Genomic DNA, 21,412 nt, shown 5'->3' with positions numbered 1-21,412 from the left:
TTATTTGCGAGTTAAGTTGGAAAAAAGTAGATTCATATTAATACACTACGCTTGCTAGTGTAATGATTACGGAACCGCGTGCTTTATCACTTTTCGATTATTTTCCTGCAAACAGTTTCCAAATTGCGGATATATTACAATAGGTGGTAGGTTAACCGGCAGGTCAACAGTAGTAAACACAGCAGCGTATTCAGAAATTCGACCCCCTGCCGACCCAAAGGGTATCCCCTTTATACTAACTTGAGATATCCATTTTTGGCTGACGGACCCTAAAATTTTTCTGAAGGCGCTTTTGGCGCCATAATGTAATAGTTATTTTTTGAGGGGGGGGGGGGGGGGAATGCAATTTTTTGGCAACATTTTCCAAGAGTGTTTAGAAATGCCTTTTTTGGCCGTTTTTTCAACAATTTGCTTAAGGCGCAGAAAATTTAGGATTTAGGAGATGACTAAGGAGAGCTCAGAAAATCAATTTGGTCGACCTGAAAAATGTTAATTTTTTTTTTTAAATCCGCCTCCCCCTTCCAGCAAATCCTAGATCAGTCCATGGGTGAACACGATACTAACCAGGCTGCAAAAAGGCTAAAATGGATAATTTCTCAATCAACTCAGAATTCTTATAACAGTATTTTTTGAGTCACAAATACATGAATCAACTGCTGTTGAAATGAAGTTCTTGGTAATGATATTAAATCTTAAACTATTCTCTTTGAACAGCTCAAACTGATTGCTACAGTGGCCGAATCAACTGACACAAAATCCCTATACCCCGAATTGAATCCCGTTGGAAACCAATTTTTTTGCGCAGCTAAGATAGATCAGTTGGATCTGCCACCTATTGCAATATATCACCAACAAATTGTTCTTCAGTAACCAGAACTTCTATTTAGAGATTTTGGTAAGGAAAACATTTCTAAAAAAATTGCATACATTTTTAGATCTTTATTCATCAACTTCTGAATCAAGAAAACAGATAGCGGGATCTTTAGATACTCAAAATGTCAGCCCTTTTAAAAAGACCAGTAAGCCTGAACATTTTCTCCATTGCGAAAAAACTATCCCCCTATACATACAATCGCCCCTATAAAATGCATTTCATCGAAAAAAAAAATTAAGTAAGCCACCTGTGTGAGGAACTGGTCCATATGAAGTGACAGCTGGTCACAGAGCTGTTTGGCAGTGTGGGACACTCTCTGATGACACACCAGTCTCAGGTCATCATACAGTCTGGCCGACAGATTATGTGTGCAGATGTCATTCACGCGGTCATACAACGTCTCCAGGCTTAAAAAAACAACAAATGACGGTGCACAAGTGCATTCGGTTCCTGCTAAAGCAGCCTAGACGGTTTGAACCATACTAATTTAAAAACTTTTTGAAAAACTATTTTGTGCTGCATCCCGGAGAGTTTGAAATAATATCTTTCATCGATCAAAACTGTATAGAGAGAAGCCGAGCTACCCAACACTTGCGATAGAAAAACAACATTGCAGCCTCGAAACTACGCAACATAATACGACTAAGCGGATATAATAAAAGCCAAAACCGTTTTGTCAAAAAAAAACAAAAAAATAAATAAAATTATTCAAAATCAGACTTAGTAAATTTATAAATTACAGAACTTTCAATTATTACAAAAACTATTTCAATCAAAGCAAAACCCAAACTTTGGAAAGTAAGTCAAAACAACCTCTGAACCAGGTAATAAAAATGGCATTTAAAAAACCAGAAAACGCACCGACGAAAACAAGGACGAAAACAACGAATCCGAAAAAAGTTCAATGTTTTTGAAAAACTTTATTTTGAAAAAATATTTACTGCCGAAAACGGACTAAACCTAAGAACTACCTAAATTAAAATAGTTTTATTTGAAAAATAAACATAGCCAAGATACAGTTGGAAAAAAGTCAAGCCAAAACTTTCAAACTTCAAAAAAAGATGCCCTGAAAGCTCTGGATTTAAGAACAATTTAAGATACACTTTTTTGATCAAATTAACCCAATTTGAGAAAACTGGATGAATAGATAAATTTTTTATTTCGCTGGGAAATCTGATATCTAAAACCCATTTTTGAAATTAGAAGTCGATTTTTGCTGCTCGATAGTGGAGTTTGCCTTCGTAACAACAGAAATGCACTGAAATTAAAAACAAATCAAAAGAATCAAATAAATTCAAAAAAAAGAACGAAAAAATAAATTTGAGCCTTTTAGACTTTTCCTGAAAAAAACTTTAAAAAATCATTGCGACCTATGTAAGAGTCTGAACTACGTTCATGGACCCTTAATTACTGCCAGAATTACTCCACCTAATTACAAGCTTACCTATAAGATTGTAATTTTATTGAAACTTTCACGGAATTGAGCATCAGCAGTATTATGATTCATACTAAATTGACACATCTGTTCTCACAACTACGCAATATAAGTTCAATAAGTCGATGAAACGTAAGCCGAAACCTTTTGATCGAAACAATAACCTTTAAAAATATTCAAAATCATAATTGGTAAAACGACAAATTACAGAACTTTCAATTATATTATTAAAATTTAAAATCAAAACAAGACTAATCGTATCAGGGCGAAGCCTTGAATGTTCCGACTGCCTTTTAAGGTCTATGGAGAAGTAATAACATGAAAAATTAAAATATGTAATAAAATAAAATGAAATTTTTTGAAAACATCCCCCCACACGTCATATTAAGTACAAAGTGATAGATTTTGCTCCTATTAACAAACCAATTATGGCATATAAGCTTCCTTGAACCAATTCGGAACAATTTCTAAGACGGATTAAATCTCGCTTACGCGTTAATAGCGCGAAATACATCGCGCGTTAATTGTCCCAAGTTGGCAAAACGGCTATCTTTAAACCCCCATAACTTTACGAAAAATGATCACAGGTAAAATATTGTTTCAAATTTAAGCTCCGGACAACAATAGCTTTCGAATGATTTTTTAAAAATTCCGTCAAAAATGGCTAGTTAAAAAGTCGAAATTTGTCTGAAGAAAAAAAACACCCCGAGCACAAGTATTCCGTTACTTTCTTACGAAAGTCGGAACAATAAAATCCGTCTTTACAAAGTAACCCGATTAAAAACAGTACCAGATAATATAAATGCGATTTAAACAACGGACTATGAAACGACGAAAACAAATCAGAAAAACACGAAACCGAAAAAACAATCATGAAAAAAATGTGTACTGCCCAAAACGGACTACACCTTTGTACTACCGAAATTGAGATAGTTTGATTTGAATTTTCAAGAAAAATAGCATGTCTTGAAAATAACTATTCCTACGAAATTGAATATTCTGTGAACAAAGTTACTTAGAGGAAAAAGTCTAGTACCCGGGGTTGCAACACCCTTGCTGATCTTTCAATCTTAAACAGGCGGCGAGGCATGGTCCTAAAGAACATTTCTGCGCTCAAAATGCATGATTGATTATGATGGAGCCATACTTCCCAATTCAATTGCCTGTATAATCTATTGCCGGTATCCGACAAAAAAAGTCACCAATCTCATATAACATTTAAAAAAATCTGGGGAGTCAGTTTTGAGCAAAACTAGCTGTGACAATTAGCAAAATAATTTAATCAAGTTAAGTGCACCTACTTTACACTAGTGGGTTTGGAGTCGTGTATGGCGTCTATCGCTTCCTTCAGTTCAACCCAGCTGCGCCCGTAAAAGTTGTCCGGCAACACTGGGCCAATCACTGAAACAACACAAAGCAAAAAGCGTCAAAAAAGCACAGCCATTAAGCGAAGGGTGCAAGTAAGAGGAGAGGGGAGGATAGGAGGAAATTCATTAAAAAGTACCAATTCATATATCCTTAATCGTTGCTTTACTTCATGATAGTGATGGCAGTTCTTTACTAGGTACAGTAGGGTGGCGGGGGATAGTTAACAAGATCCCAAGTAAGAGCCCCTAAAAAACAAGTATGAACGATGATTCCTTCTATTTTGGTTTAAATTGCCAAAATACAAATAACTAAAGATAAATTATCTTTCCGAACTTCCTAACGACCAGATATTTCTTGAGGGATCCATCTATGGGTGGGCAACTATATTTTCGAAGGAGCCGTATCACACCACTATCATTTTGTACTTATCTAGATTCTAGAAAAACCAGTTCTAGCAGGAATTTGCTTAATTGATCTGATAAAACCATCTTCGACAAACTATTAGAAAAATTTGATGTGACCCTGAATACGTATCAAAGGGTTGCTCAAAATAGGTAGGAGTTCACTTAATTGTAAAATACGCAATCAGTTCGGTCAAACTACAAAGATTAGGTCAACTAAAGTGACCAAACAAAATAAACAAGGAATAGTGGAAACACCATGAAAGTTCATAAATAATCAACACCAGCAACAAAACATGAATAGGCTGCATAATTTTGCTTCTCAAGGTTATGAAATTTTGCGGACCTTTACTATCAAAATACCAACGATAACTGATATTTTAAGATATTTTTTAGAATTTGTTTTATGAAATCCTATTAAAACGCACCTCCAAACTGCAAATTCACTCTACAGGCTTTCAAAATGAAAGAAAGTCTTTCCAACATTAGCAACATTGCTGACTTTATAAGACACCATATAGGCTATGACAGCAACGACACCTCATTACAGTGGCAGAAATTGGTGTTCTGTTATCCCGATGATGGCGACAGCGAATTCGTTCGAGAATTGGCGTTCCAAACCTTTTTGATCTACACCAGAATTATATCGTTTCTTGGCCTTATTGGTAGACCGTACACAGTATATCTAGAGAAACCCTCGAAGCCAAACTTAACCACCTTTATGGTTTGTGAGCTTCACAAAGAACTCATGCTTCTCGCTTCATACAATGTAAGCTACCGGTGCCCCTACTTCCTTTTTTTAATACCATTGTTTTCCAAATGACATGAGGAGAAAATTGTGCCGACTGTAGAGCAAGTAACACATAATGGTCCGACCAGACTGATTAAGGACGAATAGGAAAATAAAGCAAAAAAAATGTGGATCTTTTCAATTTTTGTCTAATTTAGTCTGAAAACCGATTTATTCAGTCCAATTTTTCTTCGGCACTAGACAATTTTTGAAATACTTTTTGAAACCGAATCATGACAAAACTGGCTTTAATATGATTCCACACTTGAACCCCTGTAATTTTTCCTGGAGGTACGTTAGACTGGGTGGAAAATACACTAGCTAATCCATAGTTCCTTTCCTTCGCTTGAAGTGATCGAACCAACAAACCGCTAAATACGTGATACCGTTTAAAAGACTCATTATCAAATAGCTGAGCAAAAATTGTAGTCTCTGAAAAAAAAAACAATACCTTGTTGTTGCAGAAATAGTTCAGAATAGTACGCTATTTCGATAAAAATGTACGGTTTACCAAATGCCATAGCCTATACCTACATTATCTTCTGCTATTTCTATCGCAAATCGTTCCGAAAAGATTTCGCCCAAGATTATTACATCATCATTTCAATATGCTGTGGCGTACTGCTTTCGTGTTGGACCAACGTCATAACCGAAATTATCGGTTTTATTTGGGACGAAACCAATAACCATTTCCTTTTCTCATTATTGATGGATTTTCGAGTTTTCTTCGGCTCTGACATTCTACACTTTCTTGCCTTACTTTTATCATTTTTCCGATTTTATGCTTCTTGTAAGCCGATCCGTCAATATGTCAAAATATTCTCACATTATGCCATTTTAGGGTACTGCGCACTTTACACAACGGTCAGTTTATTCATTATAGCATTCAAAGAATCATTGGTATGCGGCAGATTATTTGATGATGAAACAACCCAAAGCACATCAGCTTGTGCTATTATTATAATTCATCATATTTATTTTCTAACTAGCATAATAGTCATTTGCAGACTTCATTATTTAACGGCGAAAAAACTTCAGAATGACATCAATGAAGAGGAGCAATATCTGAAAAGGTTCACACAGGAAAGCATGCTGGACCCTTCTTCTGAAAGCGGCGACACCGGTCCTTAGTTCAACTATTCAAAAAATATCAACAATTAAGGGCAGATCTATGATTTTTGCTAAGTTGCGGATTTTTATTTACCTCCCTAAATCCTCCCAATGCAAATTTATCAAAAGTGAAGAAGTTTAAAATCGAGCTGAACATTAAAGTGTCAATTTTCTTAAGACCACCAGTTTTCATTTTCTACAAGGAGCATCTATTTCAACAGCAGTTGTTTTTCACAACTTTTTTATAATTATTTAATTTATTTATTAATGTTATTTTCAGCAGCAGTTATTTTTCACAACCTTTATAATTATTTTGGGGGATTTTTTCCGATATTCAATAAGGATTTTTTCCGATATTCTTACAAGAGTCAAATCACCGTGCAGATTTTAATTTCCCAAAAATTTCATCAAAAAAAGTTTATGTACAATTCTTCATCGCACCTAAACGTCAACCGAATTTTTTACACCTTTACCTTTTGTTATTGAAGCGTGTAAGTTGACTTCGACTTGGAAAAAAATTAATAGCAAGTTTTAAATCAAACCGCAAATATAGCCAACAGACAGTTGGAAAAGGCAATTAACGCAAATAAACAGAAAAAAAAAGACTTATTTTATGAAAAAATTTTTAATGTTGAATTTCCAAGACAAAAAAAATAGCTGGCCTTACATTTCTCTGAATTTCTGGAACAATTAACGGTTGACACTTTTTTGATAAAATTCACCCAATTTGAGACAACTGGGTCAATCGGTAAAACTTATATTTCGCTGAGATATCTGATAATTAAATTCCATTTTCGAAATTAGAAGTCAATCACGTTTTTCGTGATTTTTAATTTTTACTGTTCAATACTGGAGCTTGCCTTCTTTTTAAAAGGAAATGAACTGAACTTGAAAAGAAATAAGAAAACCACCGCGAGAAAGTTAATTTGAGCCAGAAAAAAAGATCATGACCTATATATGAAACTGAACTACACTCATCGACTCTTAATAAAGTCTAAAAGTTCTTAGTAGTTTCCCTATTACATTCTGCCCTGTTGCTGAATTATAAAAAAAATTCAATATTATTCACGGAAATATCCTTCAAAACCTAGGTTTCCTGGAGTAAGTTTCGTTCTACTCGAAATCGGACTAAAAAGCACAAAGTTCAAATCGGTTTTAATTGACATTTTTTAAAAATTTGTTCGAATCACGACTGAGGAAACGAAGAGGGAAGAATAAAATTGGAAAAAAAAACTAATTAAAATTGAAACGTTTTACGAAAATTTCTGAAGCTGATAGACAAGAATATATCAAACATAAGTCGTAACATTCTGTGCTACCTGCACTGATATCAACCGGCTACTCTTGATGACAAACTACAATACGTTGAACTAAACATGGATGACATAGATAACTCTCCCGTCTACCTCAAAGAGGAAAAACAGTACGTCGAGACTATACGACTATATATGATTCTCATTTCAACACTTCTCAGTATCTATTACCTCACCTGGATCATAATTACTTCTACGACACTTTTTACTGGTCACTTTTTCGGAAAAACCGAATTGTTAAAAATTGTCAGCCTATCTCGACTAATCAGCTGTGCTTTAACTGACACGCTGTTGAAACTTCACTTCGTATTTTTCATTCGCACCAATTTTGAGTTCAAACTGACCTTACTTCAGCCCTGGCGCGACTTCCGCAAGGTGTTCTGCAAATGGTGTGAGCCGCGGCCTTACAGAAATATGTACTACGAGCCTGTGGTTTTTGTCACAGAATTAACATCAGCTTCTGCTACCGTCAATTGAAATTTCAAACTGATATAGTGGCCTTTTTGGTTAATATTCTGTGACATCGAAAATTTACCGAAGTTTTACAACTCAAAACATATAGAGCTTATTCTTTTTCAGCAAAAAAATATGGTTTAAGAAAAATTACGAAGATTTCAAAAATGGGAGAAAACGTAACAACTAAATCTGACCTTGCCGCTCAGTGAACACCCAAAAACGCCATTTTTATGGGGCTAACCTTAGTATTAAAAAAAACGATACAACTGTCGACAAAAATAGCCAAATGTCAACATAACGTAAGCCCTTTAGGATTTGCTGCTCCGTTTAAAGTGCCTTGTTTATTTTTTAATTTAAAGTATTTGTCAAAAAAATTTTGCCAATAAAAATAGATGAACACGCCGAACAGAAAGCTTAAAAAATACTTAACTTAAGAAAAACAATTGTACTAAGATACAATTGAAACAAGCCTTCTTTCTTCTTTAAAAATCACACATTCATTGCTGGCTGTAAGTGGGCTAAGCTCTACTCTGATGCCCGGAAGAAGGGCGGTGAAACTTCCGTAGAGTTTTTGAAGATGTAGTTTGGGATTAGAGGAATGTGCATCCCCTCACCACGACCCCCCCTCCCGGAACCTTATATCGACCCAAGTCGATGGATTTTATCATTGTTTCATGTTAATGATCTTAAATAAAGCTAACGCACGAAACGTATTTTGGTCTACCTCTTACGAACTGTTTTTTTTTCTCGGCGTGCTTGCCTTCTGTCATACGTTCTAATCCTACACACCAAAAAGATTTTTTCTATAATATCAAAAAGCTTAACAGAAATATTACAAAAGGTGGCAGATGCAACTGATTTAACTCAGGTAAGCATAAAAGCTGGTACCCACCGCGAACCGAACTCGAGCCTATAGGACTTCAGACATAAGTTTTAGACACTATACCAACTAGTCTGCAAATTGATTAAAGAAGAACTATACGAACTTAGTGTGAAAATCTTAACGAGATTGACCGGTTTCTGTTCATGTGTTTGTACCCCATACCTATGCCTACAATTAAGAATTCTCCGTTGGGTTATAAAATTTTCACTATTGCAGTTTTTACAGACTGCTCAGTTAAGTGGCTACACCATTTGACAAAAAAGTAGATATATGGGTTCGATTACCGCTGGGAGCGTTTTTGTTCAGTACAGATTGAGATTAGTGGGAAGTAAAACCTGCCTCAGAAGTGAAACTTTTTTATAATCAAAACACTCGAGCAAGGAAAATTTTCAAAACTTCGTGGTTTTTTAACCTTATTAGACCAATTGGCAAAAGAAGGCTTTTTACGCAGTAGCGATGATTTTCAGAAGTATTGAATTTATTATGTATAGTAAATCGCTTCACCAGAAGTCGGAGTTTTTCTTGGAAAACAAGTCATGAACTGTAACTTCGAATTTTCTCTAGTTACTTCAATTTCGTGAATCGATTCGCAGAAAATTTCGAACTTTCATAGAAGCTGACAAATTGCTCAACCTTTTGAATATTCCAAGTTTTTTTATAACGAAGCGATTATCATCAATATAAAACTTTTCCCGGCAAGCAATGAAATTTTTAAATCAAAACCAAGAACCCATTCGCAAAATTAGTTGAAGTTAAATTTGATTCCATTGGCGCGAAATTAAAACTTTTTAAAGCAAAAAAATGAGCATGAGAAAATCAATTTTGAAATTTTTCCAGTTGTTCTTTGTACAGTTCTTTCAATTTCAGTTGTTTCATTGCGTAACAGAAAAAAAATAAGTTATTCCGGCCAACAACAAACAAGTATTGAACAAACCATCGTTAGTGGTCACTAGAAAAGAGACTCAGAAATGAGAACAGTAAACAGCTCCAAAAAACCTAAAAACGCCTACCCTGGGTATTTTTGATGTTTTATTATCAGGAACCGTAAAACAAAACCACTTTTTTCCAAACCGAGAAAGCCGCAAAAACTTTTGGCGCACCCAAGATCGAAAATTTGATTGCTTAAACAGACAACGCTTACTCCAACCAGAATCATGCACATTGGTTTGCACTTTTCCTTATTAGATTCGTAAAATCGTCCAAATCTAAACTACGAGCAACTGGAGGACCACCCAGATTTGCATTGGAATCGCAACAAAAAATTACACCCCAATTAGCATTCAAGTGCCAGTAAAAAAAATCTCGTTCAAACTTACTTTTGAACGTTTTGAGAAACTTTTGAAATATTTGTGAAGCCATCCATATCCTATTAACTGAAAACTTCATCAAATTTGAATTATGGCGTTATAATTGCAATCCTAAGCAAGACCTCTGTTAGCATTCAACCAGGAGAACCAACTCGACCACGAAATAAAACTAATTTTGTGACTTTTTTCAATAAACATTCGGAAACTCGTCCATAACTTCTTAACTCAGAGCTCCTGGAAAAAAAGGCTTAATTTTGGCATAAGAATCGCAAGCATAGAAAAAACAATCGTTAGCATGCAAGCGCGCGTCCAAAATTTAGATTTGAAATAATAAGTTGAAAATGTAATCGAAGTAATGTTTCTCGAATCTTCAGGGCATTCTGTATACTCAACTTGACAAACATAAAAACTTATTTCAAAATTTTTCAGATTTCGGACTAAGAAGCTTCATTGCTCTGCGTTGCCTTCCTCTCCTAGCTTTGCGCTGCCTTGTCCGTCCTTGCTCTGCGCTGCCATGATTGGCGCTGCTGCCCCGCCTTCAGCTGTCCCTCATTGCACTGCGCTGCTCTGTTTATGTCTTACGCTGCCCTGCCCGGCCCCTTGCCTCGCGCTGCGCAGTCACTCCTTGCCTTAAACTGCCTTGTTTCACCTTACCTTGCGCTGCCCTGCCCCTAATTACTTTAGACTACCCCTCTTTGCCGTGCGATACGTTGCTTGCCGTACGCTGCTCTGCCACTCCTCTCGCGCTACCCTGCTTTCTCTTAAGCGTTTCTGTCTTGCCTTACACTGCACTTCCTTGCACTACGCTGCCACTTCTTGCCTTGAATTACGCTGCCGTGTATTGCGTTGCGCTGCCCTTACACCTTTTGCATTGCGCTACCCTGTCCTCCGCCTCTTTGCACTGCGCTACCCTGCCTTGCATAAGAGGTCTTCCCTTGCCTTACACTGCCGTGCCTCACATTACCTTGCGCTGCCCTGCCCCCACTTAATTAAGCGTACCCCTCTGCCTTGCGCTGCCCTGGCACTCCTATTGGGTTGCCCTGCTTTCCATTACTGTCCTGTTTTGCCTTACGCTGCCCTGCCTTACGCTGCCTTTCCTTGCTTTACGATACTTCCGCTCACCAAACACCGCCCTGCCCTCCTCCTTGCTTCGCATTGCCCTGCCTTGCCCTAACCTGCTTTGCGCTGCCCTGCTTTGTTTTTGCTGCCCTGATCTGCCTTTCTTTCCGCTGCCCTGATCTGCCGTGCCTTACACTGCTCTGCATTGCCTTATGCTTCCCTTACTAGCTTTACGCTGCCCTGTTCTGCGCTGCAAGGCAAGGCGTTGCCTGATCTGCCTTGCCTAACACTATTCTGCCTTGCCTTGCCTTACGCTGCCCTTACTAGCTCTAGGCTGCCCTGTTTTGCGCTGCCTCGCATTGCCTTTACCTCTTGCTTTGCGCTACCCTGTCTTGACTTGAGCTGCCTCGCTGTGACGTGCCCCTTTCCCTTGACTTGCTGTACGGATATTTCCATTTGACCCAAATAAAGACCCTAAGTAGAAACTAATCCAGAGTTCGGCTTGAAAAAAGCTTCTAGAACTTTCAGGCCTTTTGCTTGAAAAATGTCCAACGCCCCTAATAATTTGTTAACCATTGTCCTCAAGTAAAATCGCTAAAATCTTGCGTCCATAAGGATTTAAGCTTTGCTTTTGAATATTAGAAAAAAGATATCAAAAACGTATTCTAAATATTTCGCTATGAACCGACGTACCATTTCAGCACTCTTATACTTCGGCACGTTGAGCGTGTTTGAAATGTTGATTTACTTATGAAAAACTTCCAGCAAAAACTGATCATTTGGAGGAAAAAACACATCGAAAAAAACAGCAGCGTTAAAAAAGCATAGAATTAGATAGAATCAGTTTCAACACTTGTATCGAAGCGCGTTGAGCCAAAAAAAAACAATTTTGCCATAAAACTTAATGGTTTTCAACTCACGTTTTCACGCCCCATGCTTTGAAAAAAAGCATAATAATCTATTTTCGTTCTTTAGAAGACACAATTTAAGGTAAATAGGCCCAGATCATATCAGACAAAACCACTCAAGAGAAAAACAAAATTAAGCGAAAGCTATGCTTAAGCGAAAGGTGCAGCCGGGAATCAAACCCTAAACCATAGAGCCCCGACGCAAAGGCTTTATCGTTAGAGGTAAAGAAACGTCAACTTCTTACTTACTTGAGAGAAATTTTCTTTACGAGAAACTCTAATTCCCAATTAAATTAAGGTTTCATGATAGAGCAACGTCAACGGTATGAAAGTTTTTGAGAAAAAGTTATTTTTTGCAAAAAGTGATAAAATTTTCCGAAGCGTTTCAAAAAAAACTAAAACAAAAAAAATCCCATACACTTTCATAATACATTCTTATATCAAACAGGAATTTTAGGAAAACATGGCAGGCAAGATATTTGATATTCAAATTAGCAACTGAGCAAAACTTACGAAGCGGAAACAAGGCCGACAATCTTTGAGAGACAGCAGTTGAACCGAAAAAAAAACAGATTCTGTAGAAAAAGTCTTCAGATTTGATAACGCTTGCTAATCGCAAGCGTAAAAATTTATTTTTGCATAAATATACGCTATACCCAAAGTTAATTCCTGAAAAAAAAACAATATTTTCTCCCCCTAAATCAATTTTGGGGGGAACTGTACGGTTGATCCTCTGATTGGCTAATTCTAATCCATCAGGTTGAATCAAAATAGTTTCAGTTCAAGATATAGAAATATTGATTTTGAGCGAAACAAGCCAAAGCTGAATTTTTTCTTTCGAATGACTTATCAGCGCGAGACATTATTTACCGTAACACTAAAAGTTCCAAATAAAACAACTACATAAATCGACTGCAAAGTTCACTAAACACAAAAGTTTCCATTTAACCTTCACATTTTGTTATGTTTACCTCTAAAGAGAGATCATTTGATTAAACAGAAACGCCCGTGCATATCATAGAACATTGACCAAACCATTGTCGACCAATTGCAACTTCAGGTGTTGTTTTTCGTTTTTCATCAAATATCATAACGAATTAAGTCCAAAATGTTGGAAACTAATGGAGATATTTATTTCGAAGTCCTTGCCGCCCTCCAATGGAAATCAGCCAGCTACTGGCGACTCAACCAAATCTGCTATCTTTTCCACCAATACTTCTTTCTCATAATTGTGGGCTATAACAACTTGCTTTCCCTATTCGGCATAATTGTCTTCTCTTATATACTATTTTGTTACTGCAGCAAGCGGTACCGTAGCTCCCATTTAGCTCCGGACCAACAGCTTATCATCACCTTAGTATGCGGTGTTCTGATTTCGAGTGTAGTTGCTCTAATCACTGGTCGCGTTTTTGTCAGTACTGACAAATATGTTCATTTCCATGCAAATACAGGTGACAATGATAATCAATCGACAGCAAAATTCAATCAGACTGACCATGATGCTTGGCCAAATTTTGTTCTCGCACTCAATGGAAATGTCCGAATTTTCTACTGCGATTCAATGTATTACTTTCTTCTTCTGCTACTGGCCATATATAGAGACAGTTTCAATAGGAGTTCCAACTATTGTTACACATTGTTTTCCGAATGGAAAAGTCTCAAATATCTCGCTATTTTTATTCTGGGTGGAGTCATCACAATCGCGATTACAATGCTTTTTCAGTTCATGCAAATGGGAAACAAAATTAGGTAAATTAGGCAAAAAAGTTTCCCGGTTCTTCTGCAGTCCCTCTCCTTTTTTCCTGAAATCAGAGCTACGGAATGCGGTTAAAATGACTTCAAGGTTCTCAACTGCAAAAAAAAAGACAAATCAGCGTGAACGGAGATATGACTAGGATGCGACTGGCTTTTCTTTTCTTATTAACGCAACATCAAAAACGGCGGCCTTTTCCTTAAAAAACTATTGATAAATTTACAGCGTGCATTCTTGAACCATAATCTCTACCACTTACACAGAGGCAAAGCTGAGCCTCGCAACGCTTGTGATACAAAGCAAGCATATCAATTCAACCTAGCAATAAAAATAAGCGATAAATTCAAAATCCCAACGAAAAGAATAAAAAGGTTTCTTCAAAAAATTGAAAAAGAAAAATTTAATTTCGGAAAGCTAGCCACAAAACATAGCCACCAGCATTTAAAATATTTTCGTGTACCCAGCGGCTACTTAGCCGACAATACTTGGGTAGAAGCCTGTTTAGCTGAAAACAAAAAAAAACTAATTGTTGTCAAAAATATTTCTATTGAGCGATTAAACCCTATCCCCTTAAGTATCAGAAGGCAAAAAAATTTTCTCTTGAAACTAAGGAAACTAGCCCAAAAAAACATGTACCAAAACCATTTGATTGAGAGAAAAACTTATTCAATATCCGGAAAATTTACAAATAACAATAGATATCAGACAAACTAAAAAACCAGGTCAAAACTGGAAACGAACTAACTACCGTAGATTGCAATGCGACATAAATTAAAAAAGCGTTTTCTAATTGCAAACGCAACACAGGGGCGAAGCCGCGCTTCGCAAACACTAGCAAGAAAATAACCTGGTAACTCTAAAAACTTTTCATAGCGTAACGAACCATATGACCAATGTATAAATGTTTTTTCTCTTAAAACGACGCAATATAAGGCGACTCAACATAAACCGAAACCATTTGAGTGAGAAAAAAAGAAAAAATTATACAAAATCAGAGTTGGTATACTTACACATTACAGAACAACTTTCAATTTTAGTGGAAAAGTTTGAATCAAAAACAATTACGACAACAACCATTGTCCGACAATCAAGTTTTCCCAAAAAAAGAACTCAATTTCTATACAAACCAATGAAACTCAACCTTGAGATCTTGATAACCTGCGATATTGAGCTTTTATGACAACTAATGGTCAATTTCCTTAAAATTTGTCAGAAAAATTGTTAACGGGAAAAGTCTACTTCCTGAAAAGAAGTAAAATTTTTCCCAGAAGTCTTAAAAAAACGCTGACAAAGCAAAAAAAGTTGAAGTTATTTATTTGGCTATCATAGCTTGCACGTATGCAGCATACGCATACATTCATCTACTAGCAGCCACAAATATTTGGGAGCTCTCGATGCAACACAAAATTAGCTTGGCAGCTAGCCAAGCTAAAACAAAAAAGTCAAACAACATAAATCAAACAAACACTTTATAATTGCAAACGCAACACAGGGGCGATGCCGCGCTTCACAAACACTCGCGAGAAAACGAAAAAACAGCTCTATACAATTAATAAGCCTCGTGTTAGTACAACTTTTCTTTGTGTCGGATTCCAACCAGTGAAATCGAGATTTGGATTCTCACGTCCTTCCTTCTGAGGCACGGACGCTTAACTATCGGCAAGCACTACGGACAAATAAAGCAGGGAACAGACACAATCAAATTTCTCATACTGCAGATCGTGATTATGGCAACAATACCAAATGAGTACTTTTACTAGCGAGTTAGATTGTATAATGGCTAGAGTGTAATATCAATTGTTGATAAAACAGGAATTTTCATGATATTGAGAAAGTCAGTATATATACAATTTGGTAGTTAAATTTAAATTTTCACGAGACTGAGATGTCAACATGTAAAAAAAACATCTCACGAGCTGAATTCTGTAGACAAAGAACCGGGGTATCTCAAGGGCAAAAATAAATAAGTGAACCTGGTTTCTTTTGTAGGCCCCAGAAATTTTTCACAAAGAACACGACAAAATGTCTGTTCTACAGCGAGAAAACGACAAAGCGAGAACACGACTAGCGAGAACACGACAAGATGTCTGTTCTATACAGTGCATTGAGAAAAAGTAGAAATAAGCCTCGAGTTAATAAAAATTCGGCTGTGTCTCGGATTCGATCTGCGATCTACTGCAACCTAGAGCATGGCTCTTTTCCAGCTTCCCACCCCCCTCGTAAAAATACAAAATGAAAAAGTTCATAAATTGTTCACACGGTATTTTTCATTTACGATATGGAATAAAAATTTGTTCACTTGTTCACGCTGACATGTTTTATTGCAGTTTTTAAGATGAAAAGTCATTCTAAAACGAATTTCATATAATGAGTTTCAGCAAAAAACAAAGAGGGGAACCGGAAAAAAGCCTCACGCACTAACCACTCAGCCACGCACGTTTAATGCATCACAAAAGCTAGTCACAAATAAAGTAGAAAACAAATGCTATGAAATTCTCATGCTAGATAGTAATTATAGCAAAAGTGCAACCAAATAAGTGAACACTTTCCACTTTCAATGAACAATTTTATTTGCGAATTAGGTTAGAAAAAAAACCCGTACACGCCTGTAATAATCAGACACATATCTTACCTATCATACTTTCTTTCACTTTGTTTTAGACTAATTCTGTGGGTAATTTACATGTTAGTATGGCATGCATTCTACATCACAACGTTAGTTTTGATCTGCACGTACTACCGAAGAACTGCCAAGAATATTCTTCTTAACATCGGCAACACGAAATCTTCGTCTAGCTCCTCGATGGAATCGGAGGAACACTGTATGCTTATCGAGTTCACCCCTACTAACAGTGAGCAAATGCAAAGGCGCGACCGAAAATACGTCTCACATCTAAGGTCAGAAAATTGGTCATTTTTTTCGAAAGTAAACAAGGAAAAAGAAAAAAGCTTAAAACATCCAAATATTTAGTTCCCCATTGAGTGCTTTGCCCTAACTTTGCTCATCTCATATCATTAGCTCAGTTTTGAACAGAAAAAAGGCGATTCGATTTTTGTTTTTTTTTCTCCTAGGTCTTTCATTCGAATCGTGTGCCCTATTCTAATTGTCAACTACATCTGCCGGGCTGTTTGCTCCAGCGACAAGCTTCGTTTCCAGTTGTCGGAACTCAACATCATCAAAGCAACGTCTTCATGCCAAGACACTAATCCCCTAATATCAGTAATAGAGGACGTGTGTCTACTGTTAAGCTATCTTTTGTCCGAACTTGTCGACACTTTGGTCAAGCTCTATATTTTGTTGCTCTTGAAAACCAACGACCAGTTCAAAACACACGTGACGCTTCCCATTCGAGACATCAAAAGAAAATTTTAACAAAACCTATCAAGTTAAGGCCAAGATGTTGACATTATCGGTGACCTTGAACAACCTCATCGGTCAAAAACGATGCAATTTTGGTTAGTTAGATTTTTGAATGGGATTTGAGAATAATTAATAATTAACTTTGTTTAGATTTTCTGACCAAAAATGATGCCAATTTGGCATCAACTATACGAAAGAAACTGCGAACAGCTAGAAGCACAAAATCCAAATCTCAATTGCATGAATAAGTTGCTAATTGATGATACGAAAGCATTGCAACTTTCTTTCGTATAAGTTTTCTTTGAGAAAAAGAGTTATATTTCAATTATAATTTAATTTGAAATTCTTCAATTTAATAATTTTTAAATTCTTGGGAACAACAGATCACAGAACAATTTAGCAAAAAATTTGATTGAAAATTACTGCAAAAAACTCAATCTCTAACTTCATAAAATATTTCAACTTAGAGTACGAGTTATTGTCCTATTTGAATGATTATATCAAGTTGAAGAATGAGAATACGTTTTTATGCTGTAGTTTTTTCAATGGATTTCTATAATCAATGAGGTAGAATTACATTCATACAGAAATAATTTTGCCAAACAGACACCTGGAAACGATCTCAGGATCCTATGGTCATTCTACCAATCCAGGAGAATCTGTGGACCCAATCACGCGGGGATCTAGGTTTTTCTAGATGAGGGTGGAAGTCTGGGGAGGGGTTTATTAAGATTTTTTTAGGTGAACAAAAATGATTCCTAACCCCCCCCCCCCCCCCATTCGCTACTGGATCAATCGTGATTCTTGAGTCTTATCTGCCGGAAAACAATTTATCATAAGTTTATTACACAGAGGCGAAGCAAAGCTTCGAAACAATTGAGATGTATCACAAAATTAGCATAGAAATCAAGCCGATCAAAAGTTAGACGGAATGCAACAAGTTGAAACAATGGTTCGGAAAAAAGTACAAAATAAAATCGAGTAAAATTTTCATGCCTTTGCAAAGTTCATTTTGAGACACGAATTCAAGAAAAATGTTAGCGTTAAATTAGCTAGGAAACAAAACTTTTGAAACGATACACAGCCGAAAATACTAGGGCAGACGCCCGTACAAGCCAGTGTTAGTTCTAAAATAAGAGCAAATAAAAAAGCTTCGGAACTTTTTGAAATTCCAAGTTCTAAATTCTTCCCAGATATTTTATAAAATTCGAAACTGTTGAAGTTGAACCAATCTTTCAGGCGAAAAAAGTACACAATTGAAGCTTGCAATTTTTCAAACACGGCCAAAAAGTAAATTCATATAGAATTGACAACTAAACGGGGCAGACATATTAAAATAATAACTGCTAGAGCCAAGGTCTATTGGGAGTCCTAAGCCTTAGAGGATGAGGCCTGCGAACGAAACTTTGAACGGGGATAAAATTTTGTATCCTAATGCAAAACACTTGCTCTCAAAAGTCAGAATAGGAAACACCGAAAAATTTCATTCAAATTTGAGTCAAGATAACATTCAATTGCGAATAATAAACTCGAAATGGTAAAATCACAACCAACATAAAAAGCAAATTTTTAGTCCGAGGCGAAGTTGAACTTCGCATACACAAGCAAATATATGCCCGATAACGCTACTGGGAAAAACTGAATGAGCAAAACTTTGAGTTTAAAAAATTTCTTAAGTGACGCACGCCAATTATGAGTCTACATAATTGCAAAGTGAAGCAAGCCAATGACGCATTAGCAGTACCAGTCAATTTGAAAGAAAAAGAAATTTACCCACAAACATGCATCAATTTATAGAGCGGACGCATTTTAGCTAGTATAGGAAAAATTTCATTAAAAAAATCCGACCCTGCTCAGGTTCGAATCCTTTTATTTTGTTGCTGGTCTCTTTCCTTACCTCTACGCGACATATCCATGATACCTTGAAGCTAAAGTGATATTTGATATATATTAGTCTCTGTTATTATCCTTGACATTGGCTGTACTTAATAACTGGATCAAAATGAACATTTACAAAATGAACACATTTTGTCGCAACAATTGCATCGCATCAAAATTTGCGACTTAAGTTGGAAAAAAAGATAGTTCATACTATAACACTAGCTATGCAAAATAAAAAAAAATAACAAAATCAACCATGCTCAATGTTTTCAACCAAGAGGAGTAGGATTTGCAAAGAGGACTAAGAGGTGAAGGAGTCCAGAATTGAGTCCGATGGACATAGGTAATTACGGGAAAAAATTCTAGTACCCGATTGTGATACCCTTGCTTATCACAAGGGTAACAAGGAAACAATTAAATGAAAATTAAAAGTATCTTTGTTAGTCTTGAATTTGACAGTCGAAGCTGCGCTTCGCAGATACTAGCGAGAAAACGAAGAAAGCAACTCTATAAATTGAAAAAAGATTAAAAGAAATAAGCCTCGAATGAGTAAAAGTTTTGCTGTCGGATTCGAATCTGTAATCTCGAGATTTGGAGTTTCACCTTCCCGCATCTGAGACATGGTCTTTTAAAACTTCGCTATCTTTAGCCATCAAGGTTGCATCTATAGATGCTAATATATTGCCAATGCTATGCAGAAAAAGGTCACCATAAATATAAAACTAGTGCTAAGAGCGGCGTTCAACGTCTGACCAGTAATTTAGTCTCACATCCTTACAACTGTCCCACGGTCGTTTTCAGATCATCAAAAACTAGTCACAAATAAAACAAGACCAGATGCTATGAAACTTCATTTGCTACAGATCGTGAAAAGCTAGCAAATGAGCTTTTATTTGCTAATTGGGGGGGGGGGGGAGTAGAGTCATAGTAACAAACTACGCTGGCTAGTGTAAGTATGGAGCACTTAAAATCGCCACTGCCAAAAAAACTGTTATTCAAGACTTGGAGAAAAACCAGCGTTTTCTTTGGAGACTATGTTTGAATCTAACCGTGTGTATGGATATTCATGTAATATTAACTAATCCTTGGATCATCCATAATCTGCCACTCAACTCTATAACCTCGCACATAAATCCCATCTCAAGCAGAAAGAGTCTTCTCACCCTCTAGAAATATGGTCAGATATCAACCGAATTTAGCATAAAAAAACCAGCTGTGATCAAGCTGACTCCGTTTGTGACAAGTTTTTGAAATCAGAAAATAATGACAAACTATAAACAAATTACCTTTTGCATTCTTGATGTTTAGCTTCTTTGCAGTCGTTCCGTTTTTCCTCATAAGGGAGCTGTGGGATCCATTTCGAACGGACACAGCTGAAAAATTCGAGAGAGGAATAGGAAGGGGACTAGAGGTGTTGGGACTACTGGATGAGTTGTCAACCTCCATAATCATTGTTGTCATTTCCAACACCGATTATGAATTTCAGCCACGTTGAAACAATATTTTATTGCCATCGCCACAACATTTTCATCTGAAATGTCATCTTTTCTGTCATAAATAAGGCTTTTTTCCATTATAGCTCTAGACTGTTGACAAAATAAATTCTAGTCCCCACGCTGCTTTGATTACTTCTATGGGGAAAAGCGGAGAGGTGGGTACAAAATTTGACAGATGGGTTGCCACAAATACGCTTTTTCATTCATTGAATTGATAGATTAGAATTTTTGAACTTTTCAAATTTATTTTAAAATGAAGATTTTAAACACATCTTTTCAAGCCCTGCTAATCTCTATCCATTTGTTTCGAAAGTACTTCGACACAAACTTCCCCAATTTCTCCCCTTCTAAAAATCCCTGCCTCACAGCACCAGACAAATCCTTGTCCAATTAAGGTCCGTTTATAGTCAGTCCCTTCCTGAATACTAGAATAGAATCTGAACTGAACTGGTAAAAAATTTGAACTGGTTGATGAAACTTCTACTATTCTAATATATCAACTTAAAAATCTGTTTTCTTTAGACTAAACACATCGTTTTTTTTGTTATAAAAAACTTTTCTTAATCAACTTCGTTCAACTCTTTTCTTTCTAGCTTCCTTCTCCCTCGTCACCTTTTCTTCCTCGTTCCAAATCAACCTAGAACTTCTAGTCCACCCACATTGATTTTTCAGATAAAAAATTGAATTACCTGAATCAAGACAAACAGTTGCACTCTTTATATAGTATACGTTTCTTATTGCTAAGCGCATCGTACCATGGGGCAGGTATTGACTTAATCAGTTGAACGCTACGCTATTGGATCAAATCCGATTTATTTTATGGAGCAATCTCAGAAAAATCTTCAATGTTGTTATATCGCCGATTATTGCAGATGCACTTTCCCCCAAAGTACTTCGACACAACCCCCCCCCCCCCCCCTATTTCCCCCTTTTGAAAATCCCTGCCGCACAGCAGCAGACAAATGCTTGCCCAATTAAGATACGGTTATAGCCCCTTCATGAATACTTAAACAGAAT

The 21,412-nt window shown here is 36.5% G+C and overlaps 1 protein-coding gene and 1 long non-coding RNA gene across 2 annotated transcripts in view; one reads left to right on the top strand and one right to left on the bottom strand.

Annotated features, from left to right (window-relative positions):
* LOC134847996 (cullin-4A-like) overlaps positions 1–20,426 on the bottom strand; it is a 44,658-nt gene extending 24,232 nt beyond the window's left edge. Inside the window, exons 1-3 of the mRNA XM_063865326.1 lie at positions 20,186–20,426; positions 3,611–3,710; positions 1,122–1,281 (exon numbers count right to left, since the gene is read on the bottom strand). Coding sequence (XP_063721396.1) covers positions 1,122–1,281; positions 3,611–3,710; positions 20,186–20,360 — 435 coding nt within the window. The 5' untranslated portion in view covers positions 20,361–20,426. The remainder of the gene's footprint in view (positions 1–1,121; positions 1,282–3,610; positions 3,711–20,185) is intronic.
* Positions 12,918–17,232, top strand: LOC134848448 (uncharacterized). The gene is made up of 3 exons (XR_010162939.1): positions 12,918–13,653; positions 16,319–16,555; positions 16,730–17,232. It is a non-coding gene; the product is annotated as an uncharacterized LOC134848448 (long non-coding RNA).
* Positions 20,427–21,412: the final 986 nt, after the last annotated feature.

This window comes from Symsagittifera roscoffensis, chromosome 6, assembly GCF_963678635.1.
Source record: "Symsagittifera roscoffensis chromosome 6, txSymRosc1.1, whole genome shotgun sequence".
Classification (NCBI taxonomy): domain Eukaryota; kingdom Metazoa; phylum Xenacoelomorpha; order Acoela; family Convolutidae; genus Symsagittifera; species Symsagittifera roscoffensis.
Note: the sequence above shows the minus strand (reverse complement) of the source record. Positions and strands in the feature narration are given on the sequence as shown.